The sequence below is a fragment of the Anarrhichthys ocellatus genome, unplaced genomic scaffold, assembly GCF_004355925.1.
Source record: "Anarrhichthys ocellatus isolate YVR2014 unplaced genomic scaffold, GSC_Weel_1.0 scaffold32, whole genome shotgun sequence".
Taxonomy (NCBI): Eukaryota; Metazoa; Chordata; class Actinopteri; order Perciformes; family Anarhichadidae; genus Anarrhichthys; species Anarrhichthys ocellatus.
In genome coordinates, this window is record NW_022280062.1 from 3,480,044 (window position 1) to 3,504,788 (window position 24,745).

The 24,745-nt window shown below is 43.7% G+C and overlaps 1 protein-coding gene across 26 annotated transcripts in view; it reads right to left on the reverse strand.

Moving 5' to 3' along the window:
- The window catches only part of ptprfb (protein tyrosine phosphatase receptor type Fb), a 151,660-nt gene that overhangs the window by 39,948 nt on the left and 86,967 nt on the right, over window positions 1–24,745 (reverse strand). For 13 of the 26 annotated variants that reach the window (XM_031865068.1, XM_031865067.1, XM_031865063.1 and 10 more), the window contains 9 exons: window positions 17,680–17,949; window positions 16,196–16,777; window positions 14,944–15,077; window positions 14,392–14,536; window positions 10,823–11,128; window positions 9,829–10,022; window positions 4,749–4,775; window positions 1,651–1,768; window positions 646–1,218 (listed from right to left, as the gene is read on the reverse strand). In XM_031865068.1, the coding sequence (XP_031720928.1) occupies window positions 646–1,218; window positions 1,651–1,768; window positions 4,749–4,775; window positions 9,829–10,022; window positions 10,823–11,128; window positions 14,392–14,536; window positions 14,944–15,077; window positions 16,196–16,777; window positions 17,680–17,949 (2,349 nt within the window). The remainder of the gene's footprint in view (window positions 1–645; window positions 1,219–1,650; window positions 1,769–4,748; window positions 4,776–9,828; window positions 10,023–10,822; window positions 11,129–14,391; window positions 14,537–14,943; window positions 15,078–16,195; window positions 16,778–17,679; window positions 17,950–24,745) is intronic. The other 13 variants (XM_031865076.1, XM_031865078.1, XM_031865077.1 and 10 more) reach the window with 3 other exon arrangements.

Here is a 24,745-nt window from a genome sequence, read left to right on the forward strand (position 1 = left end):
CCACGGCGATACCTTATGACCAAACTTGACAAGCCACAGGGGGTAGAAAGAACATCAACAATCTCATTCACGCTTAGTTATAGATCACACAAAAATAGCCTTCATCTCCCCAAGCCTATTTCATATATTACACCCTGTTCACAACGAGACATGCGCAACAGGCAGAGATCTCTGTGATCACCAACAGATGTATATGGCAGTGGGAGTGGCAACATGTGTCGTAAACTAGACATCTCTCACAACTCAGGTTATAAATAAGAAATCTTACGTATAGAAGATTATAAAATGCATGAGGAGGTACATGCTGGGTATGCAGCAGATTTGTGTCTTATGGGTGGGAGGATGAGGAGGCATGGTAATGTGACTGTAGCGTGTAATGAGATTAGTTCTCTATAAATCAATAAACACAGTGCTGTACAGTACTGTGGTAGATGAGGAAGACGGGGCACTGATAACGACAGAAAAAGAGCCAGCCATAGTGTTCAAAAGAAGCAGGTGATATAATGTTCCTGTATATGCTCACTTATGTTGTGGGCAAGGTTGCGAGTGTAACGATTATGTGTGCCTGTACTAAACCATGATTCTATGTTTTCAAATCAAACATCTCTGGCATGTTTATGTGTAAATGTCAGCCATGTGTCCTACCAATGGACATGGTCCTGCTCTGAATGCTGGGGCTGAGGGGTCCCCCGCCCTTACTGGTGAAGGCCTGTACCCGGATGTCGTAGGTGGTGTCAGGATTGAGGCCCTGGATAGTCATGTGCGTGTCGGCCGTGCGGTTTGTGCTGTTCTGCTGACTGTTGATGTCCCTGTACACAACCACGTAGTGTACGATCTTCCCGTTCCTTTCGGCAACCAGCGGGGGCTCCCATGTCAGCTGGGTGCTGGACTGGGTCAGTCCTGTGACTTGAAGGTTGAACGGGAAGCCTGAGGGCACGTTTTCAGGGGTGCTGATCTCCTTCACGTAGGCCTCACCGATGCCTGCGCGGTTCCGGGCGCTGAGACGGAAGATGTAGGTGGTGCCTTTGTGCAGCCCAGTGACGGTGTAATGGTCGTCGGTCTTTCTTAGCTCGCGTGAGGTGTAGGTTTCCTCATCGGTGCGCTTGTACTGCAACTGGTAGCCCATCAGCTCACCCACCATTTCCTTAGGCGGCTGCCACTGGATCAGCGCTGTGTTGCCATTAGTGGGGTTGATCATCATAGCGGGCTTGCCTGGCACTGAAAAAAAGATTGAAGTAGAAACAAAAGAATAAGTAAGAAGAGCCTATTTTAAACAACCCTAACATTTAATTTTAATAGCTCAACATTTTGGGAAAGCTGGTTATTTGCTTTATGGCGAAGAGTTAGATGAGAAAATTGATATCATTCATCTGTCCGTTGAATATAAATCTAGAGTCAGACGATATGAAGGTTACATGCCTTGCTCATATCACTTCAATAGCAGCTAGTTATGGTAACTAGTCGGGGTGTTGAAGCTAACATACATGTAGCATCCTACTAACACTACCAAGAAATTCTCGTCACGTCTTCTGATCATTCTACAAGGGTACAGAGGTTATCAGTTTTAAGCCTTCAAGATAATACCACAGTACTCACTGTAAACACATATCCTGTGATTTACACGATAAACATGATAAAACCAACTCTGACCTGCACCAGTAGTGGTGATGACTTTAGCTTTGCTGCGAGCTCCGTCTCCCTTGGTGGTGTACGCTGCTACAGTGACAGAGTAGGTGGTTTCAGAGTGCAGTCCAGCAATAATGGCCTCCTGCAAAATGGAAAAATCACAAGGTCAGAGTTTAAAAGGAATCAGTGAGTCTGAGCGGGACTGCCTCGATGGCAAAATAAAATAAAATATCACACCAAACCAAAAACCCCTCTCACACAAGCTCCTATCCCCTCACAAATCACACAGCACCAAAATAAACCAAGATGAAATTTTAACCCTCTGCTGTATCCAATTTGCCTATGATATGAAACAAAATGTGAGCATTTCACAGAGAAAGGTTTTGAAGGCACACAAACAGGACCAGGAGCTTTTCTTAGTCAAGAAAAGCTCCTGGGCCCGATCGTAAGGCACACTCTGAACCCATTAACCAACCAACCAACCAAATGAACAGGAACCCCACCAGTGTATCAGTGTTCATGTCTGCTGCATTGATAAGCATGACATTGTACCCAGAGGAGCTTGGGATCATCACTACACTGCAGACTATAAAAACCCACAAATTGTACTCTTCTGACTGTGGGAATTATTGTAAAAACTCTTAATAAATCTTAAAGACAGACAGATGTTACGTATTTAATTTTCTTAAGGATAAATTATGATTCAGTTAAATTCTTGGTATTTATTGTCCTCTGGATTCCCATGCAAGTTGGGTTGAACACAGACACACTAAGGTGGTCGAAGAAATCAGTAACTCAACAGCAAGGAACAAACACACAGCAGTACAAAAACAACAACAAGCAACTGAGGTAGCACACTGTTATTGGTAACCCGCTGCAGTGCTGGCACTCACTTCACCAGACTGCATCCATCTGAACAGAAAAACAAACCCACACACGCTAGAATTAAACACTCTGAGCTTGAACAAAGCCCACATGTAAACAGACACATGTGAATTGACATACTCACGGATGCAAATATATACTGTATATAAAACACACACTAAAGGCTGCATGCACGTACAAAAAAAAACACGTATGTTCACGTAAACAATGATACACGCGGACATGCGCACACACTCCATACCTAGAACAAATGAATGCCTGTGGCTTGAGCACACATTGTGGAGTTGTCAGTTTGAGACTGGGGCCACAGAGAGGACGAACACACAAATGCCTACAAGCCTTCCTGCCGGAACTCTGGGCAAACTTCTCATACTTGGAATTATTATACGGCTTTGCCCTAATGCTGTTTCTATAACTAATGAAGTATTCATTTCCTAACCATAGAAGAACCTTCAATGGTCTATATAAGCAGCTCTGTTTGACAATGCTTTTTACTGCTCCTCTCTTTAAGGGACATTTGGTGCTCCCATACTAGCCTTTAAGGGAGACAGGGGAGAAAATGCTAAATTACTGCATCATAAAACCATTTTAACTTTATGGATAAAGTCTCATTATTTTAATCATACAAAATGGCTTTAACAGTCTCAGCAGTGGCAGCCGAAGAGATCTTTTTCCTTATTCTGGCAAGGTCAAACCGGGTCTAGTAACACTTTTGAAACTCAGCAGAAATGGAAAAAGCAAGGCTTTAAAGTTTCCTTCAGAGCAAATGCTTAGAGCAGCACCAAAGGGCATTACGGAGATTATCAAGTCTACTAGTTATAGAAATGGATTCTCCCTACACCACCATCCTCACTTGGGTAGAAAATGTCAGGGGGAAAAGGGAAGCATTGTTTAAGCAAATATATATGCTTCAGAAGTTTTTTTTTTTTTTGCTAAAGCACATTTTAGTTGTGTTATATTTCTATTGATTCAAATTAAAAATGGTGCTACTTACTCTCTGTGAACATGCCATGGGTCCAAAAAAAATATGCTAATGTTTTTGCTGTTGACATCTGTCTGGCGCCAAATTATGGCAGCTGAAGAAAAATAAAGATGTGTGAGCAGATGTCCTCCTCTGACAGCGTCTAGCTCTGTCAGGTGCTAATCAACACATTAAGAGGAGAGGAAGCAAGCGTGACTCATGCCATGTGGGTGTAGCTGATGGAATCTGGCCATGTTGCTGTGCAAAGAGATTTCGGTTTAACTATAAAATAAATAAAATGATCTGTGCACATTCCGCTTTTGTAAAGAAAGAAACATCCAGTGCTGATGTATCAACAGGTGACCCAAAAAACATTTGCAGGCGGTCACTGGATTGATTAACTAGTTTTCTATGTTTTCTGTGAGAGAGGGAATTTGAACCCCAACTTGCTCAAAGTAATTGCTTAAAAACAATAACCCTTTTTTTTTTAAACAACTTCTTTGCCCTTGTTTGAACGCTGACTACATTATTTGTTATTCTGGCAGGTTTCTATTGAATTTCTGACTAGGAACAGTAAGTGTTTCTGCATTTTTTGCTAGTGCGATACGACATTGAGGAGGTAATAAACCATAACAAAGGGCTGTGTGACAGCCATGGAACAGTGAGCTGCCATCCAGGCAAATGAAAAAAACATGAAAGGCTGGTGGCAATCTTGGAGATGTGTGGCGCTGATAAAACACACAGCTCCCCTACTCGGATATACACGTCATCTGGAACAGTACGGGAGACAGCAGGTTAGGCGAGTCTGATTAATGTCAGCGTCACACTGGGATGGTGACACACAGCCTTTGACTGCACTGTACACTCAGTGACGGGGGGGGGGGGGGGGCGCTGCTTGCTCACTGCAGTAAGTGCCTCAGATCCGAGTGAATGCCCAGCTGTTACTACGAGTTTGTCTTGTGGTAAAATGTTGACATATAGGACATCTTCGCGATCATCACTGAACATAATCCTCACGCTTTGTGGTTGCAGTAGCTCCTGGAGAAGATCACTCCCGCACACATAAGAATAAACATCAAGAATCATTAGGACACACGTCTCTTGCTGTGGTTATGATCTTTCATGAGAATTCACACCGAGTGGATTACAAGCATTACACAGAAATAAACACACACACGCAACTCATAAACCAAGCACACACAGCACCCTCAAATTGCAGAGGGGAGAAGAGCCTGCCCTGCAAGACAACCCAGCAGCACACATGAGGGTTACTCACATGCTCGGTGGACTCCTCAATATTCCACTGATGGGAGAGAAGACACAGGACACAGGATGGGGAGAGAAATGAGTCAGGGACAACACAACAAGAAAAAAAGCACTTGTCTTTTTTTCACTCAGAGACTGATGATTGTTGGTGTCAACATGCAGGAGAAAACACACATAGAGGTGATGGAAGTGAACGGGTGAAAAAAGAAAGAAATGGAGACAGGTTGAGTGGGATAAAACAAATTGTGAAGCCAAGTTGAGCAATGGTTGAGAAATTCACTACTGTTTATGATGCACTGCCTTGTTTCTCATTTGCCTATAAATCCAATAAAAAAAAATGCTCTCTTCCTTAATCACAGAAAACAACTATTCAGTGTGATAACTATCTCATGGTGGACATAAAGCATAAAATATGCAGAATCTCTGAAGCATTTCCTCTTTCCTCTTTCCAGAAATGGAGGTAGGGCCTTTTATTCATTATATTTCAATATGTTTTCAAAATGTTCTCCTTGCTCACTGTGCTTGGCCAAGTGATTCCCGAGGGAAGTGAAAGCCCATTCTGTGCCGCTGGGCTCCGTCGGTGCCGAGCGTGAAATCCTATTACCGGTGCTGCTATGCTAGCCCTGTGACATCAAACCCCATCGATGCAGAACGCAACTGCTGGTGTTTACCAGCAACTCGCAACACAGTTCAGCTCCTGCAGAGGAGTTCACTGATGGGTGGTTTGGCTGACAAGGGGCAGGAAAGATGACACTGGTGACACTGATGTGGGACAAAATGGAGAGGAAGCTGGGCTGAGGAAGAAAGGTGGGTGAGGGTGGTGGCGGCAAGCAAAGACATCTGGACATTACGGTGTCCAGATTTGAGAAATCCATGTTAGAGATTTTCATAGGTTGCCCCTATTCAATACAATGTAGGTGAATGGATTTATATTGGGTTTGCACATGTCATTGAAAAAAATCAACAGCCATGTATCCTTTCAGCCTGTGCAGTTAAAGCAAGACAACATTAAGTGTCATCAGTCAAATATCAAGACATTGAAAGATGAGACTTAAGTTTACTTGTAAGTTGACCCTGGGAGGCCCAGCAACAATCTACTGTATTCATTTATTACATTTTTTTTCTGGTAGAAATGTTATTATGCCTATGCTTAGTTTAATGTAGACCACCAATACAGGCCTAGGAAATTAAATATCACTCGCAATATTGGCAAGAAAAATTGCATTTAGATATTTTTCATCAAATTGTTCAGCCCTTGAGGCGGATATGTTTCTCAAAACTTTAGCAAATAAAACCAAGTATATATGTTTTAGCATGTTTTAGATTTAGCATCTAGCATTAGAGGTAATTGAGAAAATTTGTAATTTAGGTGAACTGGTCCTTTATGAAGAAGAAAATGAAGTTTATACAGTAGAATAATAATTTCAAGACCAGCAGTGTTGCCTGCCTTCCTGCTTGCCCATCTTTCCCTTCTGGCCTCTCCAGACTCTTTCAAAACAAAGGGAGTGAGCCTCACACACCGCTGATTCATTGTGCACTGGAGACGTGTTCATCATCCTCCATTGACTGGTGGCATATGGAAAGACAAAAGACCAAAGTTCTCTGCCCTCCTCCCTTCGGATGGGTCTCTATCAACAACCTGCTAACTGAAGCATAAGGCAAAACCTTTCTAGGGTCCCAGTTGCGACTGGTCGAGACACTTGCATCAAGAAATGCTGCCTCGTGCTCCCCTGATGTAGCGGGGCACTAAAGAGGACCATTTAAGAACAGCTGCTACTTAACTCCATGAACAACGGTTTGCGGCGTGCCTAATTGCTTAATTTGTTTACCGTCGACTCCACTCAGTATGTCAACAGAGCGGCGAACACATTAAGGTTCGCAAGAGTTCCTATCTCATCTTGGGCCTAATCCCTTTCTATCGCAACTGCCTTTGCTTTCTGCTTAAATCCATGGGAGAATTATAAATTATCCCCCATTTTTATTTCGAATGCCAACGCAAGCTGAAAACACATCATTGCTGATAAGCGTCGTTTGTGAAAACGGAGCAGTATAATTTGCAGGCGAGTGAATGCAAATGTGATGACATGGGCTGAGATGTGTGGCTATAAAAATGGGAACGAGGGGGGAACGAGTGATGTGGAAGAGAAGGAGCTGTCATGATTGATGGAGTGAAACGGGCTGAGGTGCTTCTTTTCTCTTTTTTTTCCCGATTCACATTCAACTCCAATCTGAGGCAGTGAAGGCCGTGGATGCAGTGAGGCATTGCCTCGCTCGCTCGCTTCCACACACAAATGCACACACACCACGGAAACGCATGAGTGGTCAAACTAAATGAACCTGGAAAAGTAGTGCTGAATAAAGGCAAACTTGTGCAAAAAATGTATAGATACACAAACAGTGGCTAATGGCTTCAAACTCAATCAATATATATATATACATGTTTTTCGAAACACATGGGCCTATAGGTTGCTGTGAGTGCACAGGGATAGAGCAGGCTATGTGGTGTGGAGTTGCCCACTCAGGTTCAGGCCACTTTCCCAATAGAAACATGGTTTAAAAAGGGGTTGATAACATCACACTGTTAACATGGCCTCTGGTTTAAATTTAGCAGGGAAATGAGGGCGGTGTGTGGGCTCCTGCTTGAAAAGAAAAGAGGCGCTTTAACCGCCTACGCACAGGCAGGCTCTCCTAGTTCTCCTCCCAGCGTTTCAGCTAACCCTGAGAGAGGGTGAAGAGGAGAGAAGGAGCCAGAAACGGAGAGACAAAGACAAGGTGAGGGGGGTCACAGCGATTTTGACAGCATCTGCAATCCAAAAAATATGCTTAGATTTGTGATTGAAGCCTAAAGGTGAGCTTGTGCCATGTTGTGAGAGCTCTGAAAAATGTTTGTTTTTTTCCTCCTGGCAGGCTTACTGTGCATTCAATGCAGGTGAAAGGGTGGATATGGAACTGATTTCACAACACATTAGGTAAATTCTTGAGAAAAACACTGGAAGAAAATCGTTTTTCCCCCTGTTATTCATCATCAATTACAGGTGTGCATTTGTGGGATTTGCATGAGTCTCGGATGAGTCATGAACTCTTCTCAGCCAGCTGGAACGCCTCCTGCAAGGATTGATCTAACAGCGAGCATGTCTGCTCATGTTATCTGCGCTGTTTTTTCCACATGTTGTTGGGTTACGGGAATGAAAAGAAGTGTGAGAAAAAGAGGGATTGTTCTCAAAACCAGTTGAGCGGACGTGGATAAGGGAGCGTCTGCTGACTGTGTGGTCTTTAACGACGTCCGGGCAGGTCCTTGCAGGTTGGCTACGCGGCGCTATCTCATAGAAAACAAACCGTTGAGATGATTCAATCAAGGGTAACCGACCTGCACGCAAGCCTCTGGTAATTACTCAACCGGCTTCTCAGGCAGGAAGGGTGCAAAAGGAGGACACGAGAGGTGGAGAAAAGGAAACAATAGGAGGAGGGTGGAAAGTCAGGTTACTGCCAGGGAGGGAAAGGTGAGTTTAAGAGGTGTCCCGGAGATCAAACTGGAACATGAGAGCTATCCTGAGTGCCAAATTGCAGCGTGTCTTCGTGTTTATTGTGTGAACCTGGCACAAATGAAACATGGCGGGGAGTATTGTTTGCACAAGTAGGGTCGTGTTCAGTTCAGCAAGACAAAGTCACGCTACACATGTCCAAAACACTTCCAGGAAGACAAGAAGCCCCCATGTTTTTGTCTTCTTTCAGATCAAACGATGCGGCCCTGGCTGCCAAGCACTCTAGTTCACAGTCACATTAAAAATGAACTGTCAACAGCAGCTGCCAAGAAATACTACTGTGAAACAAAGGTGTTGGGCTGTGTTTGGGAGTTGAGGGTGGACCATTTAGCCAGAGCCTAACATCATGCACAGTTATTCTCAGCTCTAACTGGGCATACTGACCTTAATGTTAATTCGATACTATAAAGTCGCATGAGAGATGTGCCACTTGGGTCGCCTGACAACCACACAAAAAAAATACTCATTATGTATTTATCACTGAATGCCCGGTTACACTACTGGGATCAACAAGCTCCTACTTAGCCTCACTTGGTATGTAGCACATCGGACAAGGTGACTTTGAGAGTGCTTCCTCTTCTGTAATGATAAGACTGTGGACAGCGGAGTGTTTGCCAAAGCAAATTAGGGTTAATACCCCACTCAAGGGCATCGCAGTGTACACTGCCTGGGAACTGAACCAGCAACCTGTTGGTCTCCCTAAATACGGCTGCAAAGCATTTATTGGCAAATGCTGCTCAGAGACTCATACGAGGCTGTCCTGATTTTTTTTAGCGATGTTCCTGCGGCCAGGGAGCGCTTACTTGTTCAAATGAGATGTTCATGTGTTAGGCCATCGGGGGTGCGAGTGAATGCGTGTTCGCGCAAATGTTACTCCCGGCAAACAATCAGAAGGAGGCTCTTAAGCTGGTCTCTCCTCTCCCGAAGAGAGGGAAGACGTGAGAGTGGGGTTTTTGGTTTTAAAATATTCATGAATCTCTGAATCCCTCTTAAGGATTACAATCTCTCATTCACCTCATGGTGTCACATAGCTTTGGGCGATTCGGAGCAGCCTGCATTAATGTGTTAAGGGCGGTGTCAGGAAAATAACTCTAATTTATAAACATGGTAACAAGGCAGTGCATATGTATTACTGCTAAAACCCGCAAAGAGAGGTGCATTGATCCCACTAAGCCCCGTCCTGATGTAACACATATAAAATATTTAATAGCTATTACTGTAGAATTAGAATGGATCTTGTTTTACGACAGCTAATCCAAAGCTCTGGAAGCAGGCTACCAATTTAGAGTCAAATGTCACATGTGGAAAAAGATGAAAAAAGATGAAAAAAAGATGAAAAAAAGGGGGGGGGGGGGGGTACTGCAGTAGGCAGAAAGAGAATTCCATGTGTGTCACCCAGTATGGGGGAAATGAAGTGTGAACTCAGAGAACGGAAGGGAATACGGGAGCGGTGGAGAATGAAAATAATGGGAAATGAACATAAGACAGCTATCGACAGTGAATGGGAGACAGAGAGAGACTGAACAAGAGTAAGACATCTTCCAGTACCTGTGCCTCTGGCAAAGCAACGTCCATGATGTTAGGGTGGCCTCGCGGTTCACCGTTTTCGAGGCGAGAGAAAATGACTTGGTAGCCACGGATTTGGCCGTGCTGCTTCCCCTGTATGGGCGGCTTCCAGGTAACCCGGATTGCTGTGGAGTTTATGGCCTCAACCTCGAGCTTCCTGGGGGGTGCTCCAGGCACTGGAAACCAGGAAAAAAAACGAGAAGGGGGGGGCAAGAGTAAGACAGAAAGAGAGAGACAGACGGGGTGAGAGAGAGGGGGAGGGAGTAATGAGTCAAAATATGCTGAGTTTGTGATTTTCCTCACTTGAATGTGTTTTGTGACGAGGAGCCAAAAACCACAATAATGAGTCCTGAGTTTTTTTTTATAGACTTGAGTGCTCTGTTGAAGGAAATTATACTCGATCTGGCCAAGAATCTAAATGATCTCCACTCAGCTTAGACATTCTATATCTACCATGTCCCCAAAACACCCAACGCCAGACTGCATGCGGTCTAGCGGTGTCTGTCATGTCCTTAATTTCAGTATGAAGTTAGCAGTGTTGCAGCAACCTTCAAACACATTAATTATAAAGGACTCTCTTAGGAGCAGCCACTCTCTATCACACTGCAAACAAAATGAGGAACGAGTGAGAGAAAGAGGCAAGAGCTACAGAATGGAGAGGGAGCGTTCTGCTCCACTTCTATTCCCTAAACCAGAGGAAAAGAAAACAAGAGGGAATTTAAACAGTGAAAACACAGGAATGAGGTGGAGAGCGTGGGCCCGCGGGTGATGAGCCTTAACCTGCCATAGATGTAGAAGTCTTAAAAGAGAAGGTGACCCACTCTCCCACCACTGTCGTCTCATTAACTCACAATTGATTAACAAGACAGAGAGAAATGTGCAGAAGAGGTTGAAGATAGTGACGGAAAATAGTGACAGGCAGCCCCAAGCAAAAAGAGTCGGAGAGCACTCTGCTAAAGGGGATGTGTCAACCTACCATCCTCTTTGGTCCTCATCCTCACTGGGGCACTCTCAGGGCCCGGGCCCACATCAGTGTGTGCCCTCACCCACACCTGATACTCAGTCCATTTCTCCAGGCCATCCAGCACATAGCTAGAGGCGTCTGCGCCGATCTCCATCACCACATGCCGGTCCGTGTCCTCCCCAGCCAGGCCCTGGTAGCTGACCGTGTAGCGCACGATGGCGCCGTGGCGGCTAGCGGCGGGCGGCGCCACCCAACTCACCTTGAGGCTGGTGGAGCTCAGGCTGACCAGATGTACTTCCTGAGGGGGGGCGGATGGGGCTGCAGGGGGAGGGGAGCACAACTACATGGACGGGAGCACGGATCAAGCAAACCAAAAAAAATAAAACACAGGCAAACACAAGGCAAAACTATGGAAGCTTTTTGTACAGGAGAGAATAAGAAAATGTAAATGTAATATTCAAAGTGTAATATTGAGTTTCACCACCTACAGTGTGTATAAAAAATTAAGCTACATATGAAAAGTGAAAGCATATTTTTCTTGCTCATCTGACACCATTGAGTAGATTATTTTATTGCACTGCATGTGTATTATTTAAATGAAAGACTAAACAGGGGCAGACATTACACATTACGCTTGGAAAATGAAAAGTGTTGAATCTGGAATTAGTCTTTTCAGTGAAAATGTTTATGCTTATTTATTGCCCCTATAAAGAAAGTGTCTTTTTCTTTTTCCCAGATCTTTGTGAGAGACCTGATATCAGGGTCCAGCCGACCTATTCCATGTTTTAGATATGTCATCTACCTTGTAATGAAAGCCTATTTCTGAGCTGGTGGAATCACAAATAATTAGCACTCATACTGTGTAGGTGATACTTTTAGTTTGAATATTACATTTTTATTTTTTATTATACTGAATACAAAAAAGCTTCCATACTAAACAGCATGCTGCCTCCGGACTGAGAGATTGGCTATAAAAACACATTACCAGGCGACTGCCGAAGCCGTGTTTGGAGCTGCATTTATGCGAGAGGCCATGAAACTACAGGGTGGGATGAACCGAATATAAAATGTGCCAAATTTGTACAAGGTTATGTTTTTATAAAGACGTAATTTGTCCCAAACTGCCCTCTCTGCTGCCTCTTGCAGCACGCCGAGGGAGCAGTAAACTGGCCATAGATGTGCGAGTGTGTGAACAAGTGCTTGACAGTGTTGACTGGTGTTCACACATTGATGCAGAAGCTCTGGGCTTCAAAGTGTTTGTCAGACTCTGCTCAGTGCTGCAGCTGAGATACACGGGACTGTCAAGTCATACATAAAGCTATCATTTCATAATCAATACGGTCATGAACATCCTGGCTATTGTCAACATCTGGTTTGTAGCCACCACGATGGAAAACAATATTGATGTAATATTTCAAACCCTTTGGATTTGAATGATTGCAATCAAACCGGCAATGTTGTAGCAAATACGGTTCTGGTATTAAAACTACTGCCCAAAAGGACATCAACGTTATATTTAATGTCAGGCATAATATTCACAAGGTAGATTCAATTATATTCCGTCCACCTCACCCTGCTATGTTTTATAATCACTAACTCCTCTGGCGTGTCCCAGTAAGTGTAGAAGCAGAAATAACAGAGTTAGAGTTAAGAGTTGCTCTGGAATAATAAGATTACTGCAATAAATAAGATTATTTACAACAGCCACAGTACAAAATATATGTAAGCTCTCAAGTCCAGAGGTAAAAACAGAAAACCAATAAACTATTTTAAAACAGGGAACAAGAACACTTAAATCAAACACAATAGCATTCATACGTTTCGTGCATCTAACTCAATCACAGACTTGTTCAACTCTACAACAACAAAAAACTATTCAAAAGAAAAAAAAACGAACCAAGAAAAAAAAAAAACAAGGTGTTCTTACAAATCATGCCCACGAATTTTCTCCTTTTTTTAATAAGCAGAGCAATGAACAGTTCCCTCAAATATGAATCCAATAGACCAATGCCAGAACATGAAACTCCACCTTTCCAAAACATTGAAGCTTAACAGAAGAGAAGTCTCCTCAGGTGGTCCCTGATCCACAAACGAGTGGACAGGAAGCTACAGAGATCCAACAGCACCATGTGTATTACAAAACAAGGTGACAGACTGAGTCAAAGTAAGGCTGCTGATTTGCAGAACAAATTGTGATAATGAGGTCCTGATGAAAAATATGCTGGATTAAAGTCAAATTGGACAATTTCAAAGCAAGACAAAGAGTTGGGCTTTAAATAGAGATTGAATTATAGATGAACACAATAAAATATCTCTACCTCTCCTTCCTCAAAATGATGAAGCTGAATATAAAATGTTTTTACTCCTGCAGTGTTTAACCACTGTAAATGAGATCATTTCCCGTTCGGTTGTAGGTAAAGCATCTTGCAACTGTCAAGTCCTTAGCTGAGTAGCAGAGTTGAAGTGTTTCATCATATATAAACAGCTGAGCTATGTTCATTGCTCTGAATCTTAAAAAAAATGACACATTTAAATGCAGCACTAGAAAATGTCACACTTTCCCTCTGCCATTTGCCTCAGAACCCTCTCAAGGCTGCTGCTTATTTCATGCACACCATCCTCCTGCCACATGAAATCCAAATTCTGTTCTCCCAATGATGTGTCCTTGTGACTCCTGCTGTCAAGAGGCCCAAGGACACAGACTCATCACCACTCGTGATCTCAATTGACAGTTATATAACTCTGTGGTTGTCGGAGGGGTGAGCTCTTCAATGAGTTTGTCTGTCCTAATAGGGAAAGATTTCACAAAGAGATATCAATACCTTCTGACCAGTCTGCTGAAGTCTCTTCTCTAGTTCTAGACTATTGCGGGGGGGAAACATTACACATCCGTGAGAGCTAAAATGAAGTCAAAATCTGAACTTCCTTTACTATTCTCCACTGTGATTTGTCCCCCACAGCCAGATAGCTTAGCAAGGCTGTGAGTGTGTGAATCAGCTGTTACTAATTAACGTTAATTCCATGAGTAACTTGATGGCAGACTAAAACTAAACATGTCTGTTGTAGGATTTGTGTGCTCTGTGTTCTGTGCAGGGCAAAGGCAAGGCAAACTTGTATTGAATGTAAGCCTCCTGGGTGAGGTGGTACAAGCATGGTGCCACCTCAGCAGAAATCAGCTGGCAGAGAGTGACATTTTGCGTGCTGGCACTGTAAAAGCACATAATGAAAAAAAATCACAGCACAGCTCACAAATGTGGGAACAAAACTCATATAACGTACCTTTGACACTGAACTCAGGGCCTGCCCTCAGATAGATGGACAGGAGGGTTAGTGTTGGTGACAGAGGGGAGGTGGTGGAAGCGCGAGGCTGACCGGGTTTGGCTGCACGGTCAGCATTTTATGCGGAAATTGACTTGACATTGAAGTTGCCAATGCAGCCTGACTTTAGCTCGATGGAACTCAACTTTCTCCTGCCTGAACCTAAACCTGCTTCAGCCGGCTGTCGGTGACCGTTGCTTTACAACACCGCTGGTTAGTGGACAACAAGGAGGTCAGACAACAGAGAGAAATCACAGACTTACTGGACTGGGCGGTGCGAGCCTCCATGGGCTGAGTATAGACGCCTAAACCCATCTCAGAGCGGGCTGCCAGGGAGAAGCGGTACAAGGTGTCAGGCTTTAGACCCTCCACAGCATAGGAACCGGCTGGGTTGAAGGTCACATGTATCTGGAGGGTTTCACATTAAACAGAAAGATGCCACTCAATTAAAGTCAAACACAGTTACATAAGTCTTTTCCTGTGTTGAGCCACTGGGGTAGTTGTTGTATCGTTAAAGCCTCGACTGTTGTCTCTCCTTCCTTCATGCCTACAAAGTAGAGAATGCAGCCAAATGTGAGAGCAACTTGTTCTTTACAACCGGAGCAGTAGTCCAGCAGATGTAAACAAAGGGCCGCAACACAGAGACAGAGCAGAACAACTTTGCTGTCTGTTACTATAGTGAATCTTTTTCATCACTGAGGAGTTGCATTACTACAATAACATTGCTTCAGCCAAGGCTTCCCATTCAGAGAAATTACATCATAAAGAGAAAACTGTGTCATACAATAGTTATAACTTCACGCTGCTGTTCTAACCTTGTTCTCCGAGCTGGCCTCCCAGTACTGCAGCTCATACTTAGTGATGAGGTCCTGTACGGGCCACAGCCACGTTAGCATTATGCGGCTGTCCAGCTCGGCTTCAGCCTCAAAGCTGGATGGCTGGGCAGGGACTGGGTACACAGGGGTGAGAGGACAGAGGTTGAAGAATTAAAGAAGAAAAAAGGCACATTACTGAAGCTTAATGTTCTCCACAGTGTCAGCAGCAATAACCTCCTCTACAACAATGAGTGTATGGGACGGCGTCTGCATGGCAAGAGCCTTATGAGCCCTTTCACACGAGCTGTAAGTACACACATGTAGCATTATTGCTTTAATGTAATTAATCAATTTTGGAAAAAAAAGGCAAAAAATAAAATGAATTCAATGTTGTCTCAGTTATCAAGGTTGCTACGGAGTTCTTGACTTTGACTTTAATATTTCATACACACACAAACAACATGATCACGTTCTTTATAAATAAAATGTGTATTGAACTACTAACTACACAACTAATTCATATAAATGAATTAATAATGAATGGATAATGAATAACTGGGGACACTGAATACAACGTCTAGAGCAGGTAGAATCAGTGTATGATCGCCTTGATGTTGACCAATGCACCGTTCAACAGCTGAGAGTTTAAGAACCACCAGGGATGATTGTGAAGCAATTCAATATTAATTCAAATTCTAGGGGAGACGCTAATTATCTTCTCAACCCCCTCTCAGCTGGGGTGAAGTTGTTGTGGAAGCTTTTAACAGACCGTGGTCAATTCAGAGTGTCTTTTCAAAGTCTCTTTTTTTTCAGTAGTTGCTGGAGGCCTGCATGGTCTTTGTGGTTTTATAGACTTCTGCCCAGGGGTCCAATGTCACTGGCGCGAAACGCTAACCACTCTCATCAATAAAACTCTTTGGTATCGTTCTTTTCTTTTTATGGAATAAGAATTAAGACAGAAGATAGTGGCCATAAAAAGGGGGATGGGGGTCCTACATTTAACAGTTTGTCCAAAAGTATTCTTCCTTGAGTTTCTGATTGTCTGTCTTTAGCCAGAAATCAGAATGTAAAGTCAAATAAAATACGTAGGCTAACTATACGTACCTAACTTAAGCTGCTACCTTTGTCTCGTATTATATGTCTGCATAATTGGTGGTGGTTACACAACCAGCACAAGCAGAATGGAACATTTTACATGAACATATACACATTAATTAACACACAGAGAAAATCACAGTAGTTTGCTGCTCACCTCCCTGCTGGGTTTTCACTTGCAGGATGTCAGAAGGTGGCCCGTCACCTACTGAGGTGAAGCCCAGCACCCTGAGGCTGTAGGTGATATCAGGAGTCAGGCCTGAGATGGTAGTCAGACTGCTGTCATCGGTGTTGTGTTTCTGCCAAGCGCTGAGCGGAGCCGTCAGGTCTGAGCTGTAGTAGACCCGGTAGCCCCTGATTTGCCCGTTGGGTTCCTCGGGCGGTTCCCACTGTACCAGCATTGTGCTGGCACTCAGCATGCGCGCTTGGACGTGCAGAGGTGGCGAGGAGGGGGCCTGTTCACCGGTGCGCGTCTCCACAGGGTCGCTGTGCGGCCCACGGCCAATGTTGTTGACAGCCATAACGCGAAACTCATACTCGGAGTAGGGGCTAAGTCCGCCAATGCTGTATCGGGTCGTGGCCACACCTTCCACTTCCTGGAAGCCATTGTCTGAGGTCTTGGCTCTGTACTGGATCATGTAGTAGGAGACGGGTTCTGGGTTTCCAGAGTCCCAGGTGAGAGTCACACTGGTAGCTGTGGTCTCGGTCACAATGAGGGAGGTGGGGGGCTTTGGCAAGGCTGAGGAGAGAGAAGCGGGGTATTAGCTTCGATATCAAGAATGGACTTTCAGTATGTGTGGCTAATTTGAGAGAAATTGGATGTCTGACGCATTTGATACCATGATTCTCAAAATGTAGGCACAATACAGCTAAAATCAGCTCTCATGGAAAAAAAAGGCACGGCTGATCATGTAATTCTCTGTTCTGTAACTCGTAGCACTGAAATGATTGTTTCATAAGCTAATCCTTCTAGTGCTATCAGCAGCCATTATTCCCAAATGAATAGAAAAGCTAGACCGAAATCCCAATTTTGTGTTTTATAACCGGCCTGGTCACGACTGACAATTCAAGAAAATTGCAAGAGTGGTTCCCGTTGTGACTGTATAACCAATACAAACAAAACAGAGAGTCTTCATAATGGCTTCCTTGAAGACGGGGGTTTGTATTGCTGTGGTCCTTCTAAATCACTGCGTATCGATCAGTTGAGTGGAGATTGGGATCAATACAGATGACAAATTATAAGAGAGGCTGCGATAGGTAGACAACACACTTGCATAGTTACATACACACAGGTGGGTGAAGCCACATTCACACTTAGATACAGAAAAAAAGGATTCAACAAACACAAAGAAAGAAACACAAAGCAGCCCTGACATTAACGGTCATTGACATAAAGACTTCGAACAGCAAAAGACTTTCATTTTAAACTCAAAGTATCAACAAAACACTGGCCAACGGCGGCACAAGGGCAGCGATGATTATGTGCAAAAGTTTCAGAGGCCCTTTGAAAGCAGTTTTTTTCTTCTTTTATAATATTTCATCATCAGATCAGTGGGTGACTCAAATGAACAGCAAAAGCAACACAGTTAGTCACAGCAACAACATCCCACATGAATACAGCAGCAGAGTCTGAACCCTTACCTTTGACAGTGACCTGAGCAGTGGCTTCGATCATGCCCAGAGAGGAGATGGCCACACAGGTGTAGTTGCCCGACTCACGGATGTTGGTGACCTCCAGCACGTTGCGTCCCAAAGGCATCTCTTCCTCCTTCGTCAGCTCCAGCTGACCCATCGTCCACTTAACGTAGGGCATCGGCGAACCCACTGCCACGCACGTCAGGTTGACGCTGCCGCCTGGCATCACCTCTTGATTGGTGGGTGGAATTGAGAATCTGGGTGGGACTCTGCGCACTGAAGGGAGGAAGAGAGGCAGAAAATGGTGAATAGGTAGGATAATGTCAGATGAATATGAAGGTTTTATGCTATTTCATGAATGGTCTTGCCCCATGACAAGGCTAAAAGCTAACCCAGGAAAGCAAAATCGAATGGAGGGCTGAACGCTTTTGTCCAAATGTGCAGGCAAGCACAATGGGAATAATAGGTCTGTTACAAAATGGCTCTGGAAATTCACAGTAAAACTTTCAGGGGGCGTTTTATCCTCTAGCCTACAAAAGGGGATATAATCAAAAAATAGCCCTGAGACTATGTCTGTCCCTCTTTTGTCAGGGTGTCAAATGGTAGCGAGAGTTGCATCATTGAGAGACCCCGTGGAGATGGCATTGTTTGATTTCTCCTCCCGCTCCCTCTCCTCTCTCTGGCTCCTTCTGCTCAGCCCGTCTTTCTCCCTCTCTTTGTGCAGTTCTGATATGCAGATAGGCTGACATTAAAAAGGGTTCCCATGGAGACTAGAAGGGCCCGTTGAAGTCGCCAGGGACGAGGCAAACACCGATGCAGCAGCTCCATGCAATACTGAGAAGCTGGCCCGGAATACAGCCAGGCAGCCAGCATTTACATATGACTTGTTTTCTGTCTAAATAAAGATACACAAGAAATTCCCGCCTTATTAACACCCTTCAGATCTTTTTTCTGGTAACTTTTGGCAAACATAACAAACTTATCCGCAAACTTAACTTCAGAGTGTTGTGTAAACATCCATCAGTGTCAGACCTGTTCAACTTATGAGATGACAAACATTTTCATAGTAAGTGCTGAATGTAGGAAGGAGGAGCTCTGACTTCTTCAACCTTGGTTAAGGAGAAAGTGAAGCCGAGTCAAACCTTTAGCTCCGTAGTGAGGACCCATTATTGCGATCCCACGACTGCTTGTCGCATGTATTCAAAACACTACAGCACGAAACCGTCCCTGCTGAATTCATACTGCCTGTTTCCCCTAATGGACTACAACATCTCTGTGTCTCACTGAAAAAAAAACAAAAAACCCTTGACTGTAATTGCTCTTTTGCACCGGTCTCCATGAAAATGGATTTTCAAATGTGAGCCTCCTTCCACTTTCCCATTGCCCCCCCCCCTCCCTCCCTCCCTCCCAATATAATTTGAACCAGAACGTTGTTATAGCTGTGCTTGTTATTCTCCTCATTATATGGTGAAATGGAAAAAACACAAAATCACTTTTTGAGATTCTAGTCAGGAGAACGCTGGATCTCTGGACTGGACCATAACAAGGGGGACCTGGTTCGCATTCTTTGGAATATTCCCAAAAATAATTGAGGTGCCGTATATATACTGCTGCTATTTTATTTATTTTTTTAATCAATACAGTCATGTAGGCTTAAACTACTTGGCTCAATATCTCATAAAAATAATAATATCCCTTCTTCTTTTGTTTTGTTTGTTTCGTACCAATAACCAGATAAATCAAAAGATTGCAGTTTGTTTTCTATGAGCTAACCTTTTCAGAGGGTGTGTGGCAAACAAAATAAAATCAATTCAACACTGGGAACAGTTAAGAGGTCAGCAAAGGTCTAGGACAGAGTAATGATGACCGTTTCATATTAATAATAATATTAAAGTTTACAAAATGACTCAATGCACAAGAGGGCACAGCTTTAGTGGGTTTCTACATCATAAAGGAAGGTTTCATGCAGGAAGAAAGTGACACACATAACAGTCCAGAAAGATTTACATCAGCCGTGACATCTGCTGTTCTGAGGTTCACGAGCCGTAAGGGTGATTTTTACATGAAAACACGGGACAGGCTTAGTGGTGTTACAGGCCTGGGAACAGGACAGGGACGACATTCTCAAGCAACGCATGCACGGGAGCTGAGGAGAGATATAGGACGGGATCACAAGCCCGAGTACGCTGGGAGAGGAAGATGAAGGAAGGACGTGGTCCAATTTTCTCATATATTTTGACTGAACATCTCCAGTTCCAGTATGACTAATGCACAACAGACTTAACTTGGAGTATTTAGAGGGAAAACAAGTGTTAGTATTCCACTCATGTTGGTAACCAACTGTGTCTTCTCACGCAACTGTAACATTCTCCAAGTGCTGCTAATTTTCACAAGATGTGTGTATAAAAAGAGAAACCTGAGAGGAGCAGTCCTAATGTAAGACCATTACGCTCAAATTATCTGTTATTCTTTCATGATTCCATACACTAAACAGTGCTGAGAGCAGTCAGTCAATGGGGCCTGTGTATATTGAACACTTAATGTTGTGAATAATTCATGGGGTGCGGTTAAGTTTGGAGAGGTGCTGTGGAACAAAATGACTAGAGGGCAGGTAATTGTTATCGATTCCCCTGAAGCCTCTCTCCTGTTGAGAGCGGCGTGGAGAGACGGGCTCCGGGACTCTATCAAAACCACAAAATAAGCCCCGTCTCCACTCTGCATGCCTGCTTGCTGGATACCTATAAATTTAACTGCCTTGACAAAGTGCCCAAGGATAGCAGAACCTGTCCAGTCAATCAATATCTGAGCAAACTGGCACAGAGTCAGCGGGCTCCCAGGCTTCCTGGCAGCAGCACTGGGCTATGCTGCTGCCATAATGGCTGATCATCCCTCCTGTCAGCACACTGCCAGCTCATTCTTAAATATTCTATAGGTCAGCTCTTTGAGCAGCAGTGTTTTTGCAGATGGTACAAGTGAAGAGATCATTCCCAAAACATTAACTCCTCTCTCTTGGACAATCATCCATTAACTCTAAAACAGAGGTTCAGTCAATAAATGTGTGGACAACATAATAAACGTATGAATAACTCGTTTGCTGCAGGACCTCTTAATGAAACATCACATGAAGACGAGCTGGATGTGCGTCTTCTCATTAGGCTAACATGGGCCTCCTATCACATCCTTTAGATTCTGAGTAGAGGATGCCCATGGCTGTGAAATAGACATAATCCCCTGAGAATGGCTTTGTCAGATGTGATACCCATGTCCCTCAGTTGGAGAGGAGGGCTGTTGCTGCCTAAATACCTGACAAATCCGGTTGCCACCTGAATACAGGAGTAATCCATCATACACCTCTGATGGATGGAAAGTCTGAAGGTGAAAGGAGTTGTAGTTTTTGGTGGATGTAGTTGACATTAACAATATGGGTGCGGTTGGGAAGAATGCCCGCCACATTACAAAAACAGAGGTCTAATAATGGCTTAAGCAAACATCACGGGGACTCCTTGTGTGTCTTGGCAAGGCGAATCGAAACACGGTTTGGGGGAGTGGCGCTGGAAGTCATGCAAGAACAATTCAGGGATTCATGCAGTCAAGAATAGACAAAACAACACATTTACATCGGATGGATCAGGGAGAGCTAAAATTAAAATGTGGGCTTTTCAGGGAAGGGATATCTGTGTCTTCATCAGAGGGTCTAAAAAGGATGGTTTACCTCACCGACAATCTGTATCAAATTGAAGGGAGGGGATTAAAAGTGAAAATGACCAACCTTCACGCTGATCTGTTTGTGGATGAAGTGATTTGATGAGAGGTGAGCGATGGAATGAGAAGACACAAAGTGGAGAGGAAGACAACACAGTGAAACAGAACAGTGTTTCCGCAGACACAGTGGAGGTTAGTGACACGGTACAGATATAATGCATACGTACAGTAACACGGAGGGAAACTCACTCTGACAAATGATTTAGTATCTTCGTCATTTGGTCTTGCAATTATTAAACTGCATTGACACATCTATTATTTTAAATCAAAATCAAACAAATTAGGTTTAAAACATATAAAGAAATATGACTTTGGTTTGACACACTGTGACATTATTGTGCAGTCAAATCTATTTGATTTCTTATCATTAAGGATAGACTGAAAGCAAATAGATGTGCTCCTGTCCCCACTCTTTTTCTTCATAAAATTGACCTGAATTGATTGTTTTGTAAGTTACCCTCCATGACACACACACACACACACTGAACAGTATGAAGATATTTTGGTTCGAGAAAAGCCAGACTGCAGCACTTTATCCTCTGTGACATATTGACGTTTCACATGGATATATGAAGGAGTGCCGGCAGACAGAAGCTGACATCCCTCCGCCATTGAGGGATAAACACTTGACAAACGAGCGCTCATGCACAATCACAGGACGCTTGTGATTCTGCCCACGTTGATGCCTTCCACCTTTAGAGGAGGGTCACCAAAAGTGACCCACAGCAAACAAGGTGCACACCTGAACACATACACACACACACACACACACACACACACTCTTAATGTATGATAAGTGGAAGGACATAAATAGATGCACAGCCAGGAAAGGAAACCACATCCATGAGCAGACCCCCCCCCCTCCTCCACAGAGAAATATGAGGACACTGTTCTCTGGTGGCTCTAAAATGTCAAGACAAAGGTGTTGACGGTGTTGCTGGCAGTATGTTTGTGTACCTGCAGACAGGAATTGGATCAGGTAGCTACGGTGCGTGGAAAAAAACAGAAACACTTTCGCAGACACGAAACACTAACCCATAACAAGCCGTTTAATGCTAGTCTGACAGGTGTGTTTGTGTGTGGGTATGTGGGCGGGTGTTGGAGGGGGTTGATCGAGAATAACACCACAAATCGTTCTCCCTTGGTGATCTTTTTATGTCACCTTCAAATAGTGGTTATTACGTTACTGAACATTTCAAGACTACAAATGACTCTTCTAACCATGAAGGATTGAATTCTTAGCAGGCGCTGAGTTTAATCACGCGATAGTCTTATTATTTCCTTAAAAGTTCAAAAAATTTAATTGAAAAGCTGTTAATATTAGTAACAAATTGCAATATTTTGAACATCACAAAGGATTGAGAATTGTAACAATGTATTCATTTCTAACAATAATAATAACTTAATTTGTTCGTTATTCAAAGTATCATTTGAACTGCTACACTGTAAAAACAGTTTTCGAATTACATTTTTGCTCCCAAAGCTTCTTATGTTTACATGTTTGAAAGTGTGTTGTAAGTCCCTAAATCTCCCCTCTAGTGTCTGGAAATAAGAAAGAAACAAACATACAACAACAGGAAAGGAAGAGAGGCATGTCAAAGGCCACTTGTCTTGAGTCCCTCAAGTTTTAAACCCAATCAAGCAGCCCTGTGACTGCACCGCCCCGGGTCTCGTCTCCTCATTCTTGCAGCAGTAACAAAGAAGAAGTGAAAACATGACTAGAGCCTTTGTTCTCCATTCCAGACAGGTACGCTTTTAAAAGGTTACGGTTGGTTTGATTTCTATCTCTCCACTAGTGTCGTGAGGCTGGCGGAAAAGTTAGTGTCGGGGCCAACAGGTTGACAGCTACCTGGGTGGTGTTACAGACAAGCTGGGCCTGGGGCCCCTGCTGGCGCCACGCCACACAGCTACTGTAATTACCTCTGTGGGGGAAAAAAGCTGCGTTTGCACCTGTGACAGACATGCCCTGATTAATAGACGAGACTTCCCTTCCTCGCCTTTGCTGTTTGGCTGACTCCCTCCCCCTGTCAGGATTTACTTTAAGATCTAAACCTTCTGAAGCCCACAGTGCTTATTTAATCTGTAAATTTGATGCCGCTGTGGTCCTTGAGGATGGCTTTACATCTGATTCCTGTAATCCAGGAGGATGTTCTGACTGTTGGAAAAAACACTTTTCTTGGATACCGTCTTATAAAAAAATACTGATTTTAAACATTATCAGAGAACATTTTAGTGATTAAAACATATAGTACTCTAAATTCAGTTTAACATTTCCCAAACAGTGGTTTGTAATGTTTTTGCCTTGAGTAGAAGGGAAACACTAATGTACTTATACTATCTTGATGGATTAAAAGAGACAATGGAATCACTCTCATGAAATAGCCTGTATGATCCAGTACTGTATATGCTTTTAACACAATTATGAAGTGATAGCCGAATTATGAAGTGCGTCTCTTTCTTACCCTGACACTTTCACTCTCTCCCTCCCTTCTCCACCCACACTAACAACTGGAGCAGCTATTCTGTTTCATGTACATCAGACATGGTGGCGTTATCCGCAGGGGCTGACCCAGACTACTCTCTCTCCTATACCAGCTCTTTCCAGGAAGGGTACAATGCTGCCCTCGCCCTGCATTAGTCTGCTCACGGAGACACCACAGCAAAAACAAACACTGAAACTCCAGACCCCTCCATGCCTTTAGGAGCTCTGGGTTGTGCGGGGGGGAATAATGGAGTCTTTCGATACAGTCAAAATAAAAAAGAAAGGAGGTCCTGCACGGCTTTCAATGCCTGCAGAGGAAATGGTTTCAATGCAGCTGTTTTCACAGAAGCTGCACCTGGTCGAATTCGCAGACAAATAGGAGGTTGAGGTTAGTTCATCGGTATGAGACAAATGGCAAAGGCAAGGATAATGGTTAGAGAAGTGGTTGAAGAAAAGAAAAATAGAGAAACAGTGGCATAAATGTGGTCATCAAATGAAGGAATTACACGACGATCAAAGACGTTTCCCACAGGTGTTTTCACTTACTCTGCTCACTCAGGTTGAAGGTGGAGAGAATATGCTAAAAATCTATTCTGTAAAATTAGAATTACAGAATAAGAGTAATTCGTCCCACCCTGACAGGTGCAACCAAGCTACTAGGAGAGTGAAAAAGATGGTCATCGCTCGCACACTCCTACATTCTCCTGAGAGGAGTTCTAATCATGCACAGTAACTGAAATCTCCGGTGTGGCTCTACCATTGGATGCATTGTGTCGCAGAAAGAGATATAAAGAAGCACGGTCGCTGGCGAGCGAAACGTTTAGAATT